Genomic DNA, 6,618 nt, shown 5'->3' on the forward strand with positions numbered 1-6,618 from the left:
TGACGATAGCTCCCCCTATCTGTCCTCCTTCCACTCCTCACTATCTGTCGTTCATTCTCCCTTCTCACTCCTTTTGTTTCTTTCCCTCTCTTGTCCCCCCTTCCCCTCCTAACGACAATGTAAACTTCATAGATAGACAGATTGATGTAAGACCCAAGGATTGAGGTGTAGGAAGAGAGTGAGCTTCAAACAATCCGTAGAAAATATAAAAGACAACTTTCAGGAACGATTGTGGTTTATTGAGGCAGAAGGTTGTGGATTTTTTTTCCGTATCAAAGTACGATAAGCTGAAAAAAAAAAAAAAACTATCTTACAGTTCACGGAAGGCAGCCAGGGTTGCCAAGAATGCGAATTAAAATGCAAGAGTGAGGAATGGAGTAGATAAAATACGGACAACATGCTTCATAGCGAACGGAACCTCGGAAGTGGTAAATATCCAAGCGAGGTGCATACCGCAAGCTACTCTTCAAGCAATGTGCCTCCTAACGACAATGTAAACTTCATTTAATCAAGATACCTTTGGGCTGAAGAGCAAACTGCGGTGTAAACCTCGCTTGGATATTTACCACTCCTGAGAGGTTCCACTCGCTATGAAACATATGTAGCCCGGATTTTATTTACTCCATTCCTTACTTATGTGTGTATATATATATATATATATATGTAGTTTTAGGGAAAATAACCAAGTTTCAAGAACTCATCGATAAAAATTGAGTTTTTACCTGTAATTTGGGATTTTGTCCCTAATATATATATATATAGTGGAGGAGCAATGGCCCAGTGGTTAGGGCAGCGGTTTCGATTCCTAAACCGGGCGTTGTGAGTGTTTATTGAGCGAAAACACCTAAAGCTCCACGAGGCTCCGGCAGGGGATGGTGGCGAACCCTGCTGTACTCTTCCACCACAACTTTCTCTCACTCTTACTTCCTGTTTCTGTTCTACCTGTAATTCAAAGGGCCAGCCTTGTCACGCTCATTATCCCCGAGTACACGTGTCTGTGAAGTGCTCAGCCACTTGCACGCTAATTTCACGAGCAGGCTGTTCCGTTGATCGGATCAACTGGAACCCTCGTCGTCGTAACCGACGGAGTGCCAAAAATTTAAAATATATAGATATAGCTGCTGTGGTCTCAGTCATAGGACTGCAGCCATGCTGGAGCACCACCCTAATTTATTTTCTATCAACTTTGTTGTCGCTTTATGGTTGGAAGTTGGTCTATGATTGGGTTTGTAGTAGCTGATCTCCACTGGCTGGTCAGGTATTGTTGTTAGGACTACATGTACGTATGTAAGTATCTATCTATCTGTCTTATTTCTTTACTGCCCACACGGGGCTAAACATAGAGGGGACAAACAAGGACAGACAAACGGATTAAGTCGATTATATCTGGTACTTATTTAATCGACCCCGAAAGGATGAAAAGCAAAGTTGACCTCGGCGGAATTTGAACTCAGAACGTAATGGCAGACGAAATACCGCTGAGCATTTCGCCCGGCGTGCTAACGTTTCTGCCAGCTCGCCGCCTTTATCTATCTATCTATCTATGTATGTAAACAACCATAATAAGAACAACAATAATAATTGTAATAAAATTTATTTTTTATAGAAAAATAAGTTTGCTTAATATTACATATTTACCTTGTTGAAATAAATTTTAATTATCGTCTATGTACAGCGGGTGATAAATAGAAATGGTGGGAATTGGGAACACGAAGCTTGTGATGTAGAGTATATCAGGGGAACCAAAGAGAAAAATAAATAAATAAAATCCTTGTGTATATAAATTGTGTGTCTATTGTGCTGTTTTGTATATGTATTTGTCTTGACATTTTTGTATTTGTGCATAAACTTCTGAGATTCGTTCCTGAAGGATTTTGACATTTTTCTCTGGTAAACTTGGTATTAAATAATGGAATTTTTCGTTCTTGATGAATTCTTCTTTCAGTTCTTTACCAATATCTCCAGTAAAGTGTAATCTTTCTATAGCTTTTGCAGTCGATTTCCTGAAGACACACAGCGATTGCAATATGGAATGGTGATACGAACTATATTTATCAAGTAGGCGATATCCGTGGAATAATCCAGATTCGTTATCCAAAAATACTAGCTGTTCATTCGATGGAACTTTCTGGAGATTATGTGCTGGGTTGCTCATCATATTAGCGTTCCATTGTTTGTTGAACATATTGTTTACAACGCGGTCAAGATTGGCGATTAAATAGTCGAACACTATTAAATCTGACCACTGGATGAGTTCACAAAGTTCATTTTGACTTTTGCTCGACAGGCTATCAGAAGTAGGATTTAAGTGAAGGCCTTCGTTGCGAAACTCTTTAGGTATAAATGTTGGTTCAAGACCATCAATCCATTCTGACACGACAACTACTTGGTCTTCTACCCACTGAGATTGTGCAATTTCCTCGTGAATGTCACTCCACTTGATATCTCTTGGTTGTACAGCAAGAGCAATGGATGGGGGAAGATTACTGATTTTTAAGATTTGGCTTAAGTAGTAAGAAAATATATCTCCTTGGATTTGATCTGTATTTAATCGATAGCGAGCACAAGCTTTTGAGGAATCCCTGAAAGTCAGCAACCTGTTTTGCATTCGTCCGCATCCTTCTTCCATTTTAACAATTTGCAGAATGCCAGCTTTCTGCCGCCAATTTGATCTTCTTTCTTTAGAAAAACCAACAACACACAATTTCTCTACAGAAGGTTGCCAAAACACACCATTTACTACAGAAGAATTTCCTGCCAATTTCTTATTTATATTTGGACTATAATCAGCTTGGGACTTAGTTTCTGCTGCACCTTTTACCACCTGGGAAGGTTTTTTATTGGAATCATTAGCTGCCGAAAACCGAGTAAACCTAAGTACAGCATTGATGGGGATTTCGGGTTTCACATCTGCGTTCAATAATGTTTCTTGGTAAGGAGCATCTGGGTAAGGACTCTTCTTTAAAATCTCTTCTTTGATTTCTAAAGAATTATTCGTATTCTGAACCACTGCTAAATCGGTTTTTTGCATTTGACCGTGAGCTTTTTCATTTAATATTTCTCTTGCTACAATAACTCTTTGTATCTGCTGTGCAAGTGGGCCTTCTGTTGGTTCCTGGTATCGGTGATAGGACTCTTTGATGTCAACTCGGACATCCTTGCTGCTGGTTCGGACAAAATCCGAAGGCACAGTCACACCCGGAAGTTGTATTAACAGGCCAACAAGAATACCAAAGAAAAATCCAAGCCCTGTCATGAACAATACTATAAATTTCATACTTAATTCAAACCGTTTAATTCCTGCAGTCACTGCTGACTCACAGTCGGAATATTTGCATGGTTCTACGACCAAATTAGACTGTGAAGAATGACAAATAACGCCAGAATTTGGTTGATATGTTTTAGCCATAAATGAAGTTTCTATTTTGTTGATGAAGAAGAGGGTAATAAGCTGCTGATAATTAATAGCGATGATAAAGATGATAGCATCAGATAAAGAAATCTTTAAAGTTCATTAAGCCACTTCATTGAATCGAAAATTGTGCTAATTAATCCCATCTTAGATAATCACCACCTGGAAAAAATTAAGAAAAGTAGAATTAGAAATAAAATAATGAATTAAATTAAATAATTAATAAAATCAAGGTATAAATAAAATATACAAAAAATTGTGTTCGGCATGGAGAAATTTCTAACTGAAATTTAAATTGATAGAAATATCTTTGAAAATCTCGAAATTTTTTATTTAAAAAACAATTTTAAAATATTTCATGATGTAAAGCAATTTCAGTTGATGTGTTTGTATTTCTATATTAATTTAGTGAATGGAAAAATGATAATGTTTGAAAGTGAAACAAGAATACTTCGTTGTAGCCTGCTAAACATGTTCTAAACCAGAAGCATCGACGAAAAGCAGTCATTAATTTGGTGAAATTAATAAGTTCAAGTAATCATAACGGTCATTATGAATATTATTGGATTTAAAACTGCTTCGATTCCTTGATTTTAATCCTGTGTAATATTTGAGTCACAACTGGGCTTTGACAAAACTGATTAAATATTCTGGAGAGTAAGTTTAATAAATTTTAATAGACTACCGGATTGGGCATAATCTAAACAAGGTGTCATACGTGCGGCCCATGACAATGTTTAATTTGGTTTCAGGCTCAATTTTATGAAAAAAATTATTTTTTGGGTGTTTACTGGGAAAGACATGGTTTTAGAGCTCTTAATTTGTTATTGAATTTTGTTGCTTTTAACAAAGTTATTCTGATTTTTGTTGAACTATTTTGTTAATAAAAGCTTGAAATTCATCCCGTGAATAATCAGTCTGCCAGACGACACACAACTAGACATGGCTGTTGAGGGCAGAAGGCCGACGTATCACTTGAGTGGTAGTGCAAACTCTCTCAAGGTTTTCTGTCCACAACAAAAAAGAAGTGACAGAAGACTCCACTTCTACCAACAGTACCCCTTGAATCTCCAGAAATAGCAACTAAGACATCCCTCACATCAACTCTCACTGTCTTACAAAAAAAAAAAATAGACACATTCGAACAAAACAACTTTAAATATACAAAAAGACGGAATGGTCACATCTGAAACGCTCTTATTTATATAGTTCCGTTCGAGCAGGGCTCTATATATACACACACGCACGCGCGCGCTTTCTATATTCTTTCTACCATTTGCAAACTTAGTTGTGTTCTCTAAATGGAAAACCCAAATCAAACAAAGCTGTAAAGTGGTGGCAGCAGCAGTGGTCGTAGTAGTTATGTGAGGGGGAGGAGGATGATTGGGGGGTGTGGTTTGTGAAAATAGACCCTGTGTCAGCAGGACCCCCAAAGATAAAGCAGAGGTAAAATAACAACAACAACAATGGCGAGTGTAAGGTAAGAAGAAGGGAGATGAAATAAGAAAAATCGAGGTTATCTTTTCTTTACCTCCACAGTAAACAGAAATTACCCAGTGTCATACTGATACTAAACAACAACAACAGCACTATTGTTACTGCTACTACTACCACCACTACTGCTACTGAAAACTACAATTACCACCTTCACCACCGCCAGACTTATCTCTAGGAAATCAGGAATATTTCGGTAACGTGGCAGTTTCCCTAACAACACACTAAGATGGAAGCTAAACAATAATATAATAGCAAACGAATATATATATATATATATGTGTGTGTGTGTGTGTGTGTGTGTGTGTGTGTGTGTGTGTGTGTGTGTGTATATATGTGTATATATATGCGTGTATGTATATATATGTCTATGTATATATATATATATATATATATATATATATATACACATTACATGTTCGTTTATACCCAAACACCATCCCTCATATATATATATGTGGGAGAGGGAGAGAGAGAGAGTGGGAAGGTGTTCAATGTGTGTCTCTAAACTATAATGTCATACAAACAATAGGCTAAATAAGTAATTTCGAGGAGATTTCACAGAGAAGTGGGGAGTAGGGGCAGGTAGGAGGTATTATTTATCCACAACAACAATAACAGCTCAATAGTCCAATAGACCTTCAACAATGTGTTGATGACGGAGAGTCATGTCTGAAGTGTCATACCGACCTCCACCATCACCAAGGGAGACACGTGTCTGCAGTGTCATGAATTGGCCATCTCTACCACCACCACCGACAACAACAACAACAACAACAACAAAGCGAGTCACCATGGAATCTCCTTACAGTGTCACTCGCTCTGCTAGACATGACAACCAAAATTCCCTCAAACTACCATGTAAAATACGTTAAAAAGGAAAAAAAGGGCACATTAGCTAGCACAGTCCAAAACACACTAGTCCCAGAAAGAGGCGTGAAGGTTATGGTTGAAAGAACGCTTTTGACCAGATGTCTGTTTAATCAGTGTTGACCAAGAGTTACACAACGATAACATCTCTTTTTAGCATTAAAGAGGGAAGGTCAGTAGCCATGTCCCCATGGGCTGCAAGACTGGCGGAAGGAAAGACAGGAGGAAAGTATCTTTAAAACCGGAAATCAAATCCAGATTCTTGCTACAGAGTGGACCTACTAAATACATACTGGGGCCATGTTGCGGTGTTAAAGTGAGCGACGGGTGGAATCTACCCTCACCCTTTCAGAACACAAAAAAAAAACAAACAAAAAAAACAGAACAAATACTTCAAGTCATCTTACAATCCCGCCAATCCAACCACTGGATTAATCCGACATTTTATCGACCTCGTTGACTACGGTGAAATTCGAACTCAAAGATTTGGAGTTCGAATACAACAGCTTTAGCAACACTGCCGATTCTTCAATAAGATTCAGCAACAAAAATAACATCAGTCTTTACGTGGTCTCTCAATCGGTTAGAAATAACAGTCAAATACCCCAAAATCATACTGTAATGTCTTTTTTAAAAAAACGAAGGGCATATTTAGATAATGGATGAGACGTTGATAAATTTCAACTGTCTGAATAACAGGGTTGGTCATAGATGGAGGTGTTTCGGCACACAAGTTTGCACAATCAGAGTTGACCTTGGGCTAAACAGTAACAAAAACAACAGCAAAAATATCTGTCTTGCCACAAAGACGGGTTTTGAGAAAAGCTAAACAAAAAAAAAAA

General features: G+C 37.8%; 1 protein-coding gene across 1 annotated transcript in view; it reads right to left on the reverse strand.

Moving 5' to 3' along the window:
• Window positions 1–1,578: 1,578 nt before the first annotated feature.
• The window catches only part of LOC106873815 (four-jointed box protein 1), a 107,392-nt gene continuing 102,352 nt past the window's right edge, over window positions 1,579–6,618 (reverse strand). Inside the window, exon 3 of the mRNA XM_052973292.1 lies at window positions 1,579–3,574. Within this exon, the coding sequence (XP_052829252.1) occupies window positions 1,793–3,409 (1,617 nt within the window). The 5' untranslated portion in view covers window positions 3,410–3,574 and the 3' untranslated portion in view covers window positions 1,579–1,792. The remainder of the gene's footprint in view (window positions 3,575–6,618) is intronic.

The sequence above is a fragment of the Octopus bimaculoides genome, chromosome 15 (genome assembly GCF_001194135.2).
Source record: "Octopus bimaculoides isolate UCB-OBI-ISO-001 chromosome 15, ASM119413v2, whole genome shotgun sequence".
Classification (NCBI taxonomy): domain Eukaryota; kingdom Metazoa; phylum Mollusca; class Cephalopoda; order Octopoda; family Octopodidae; genus Octopus; species Octopus bimaculoides.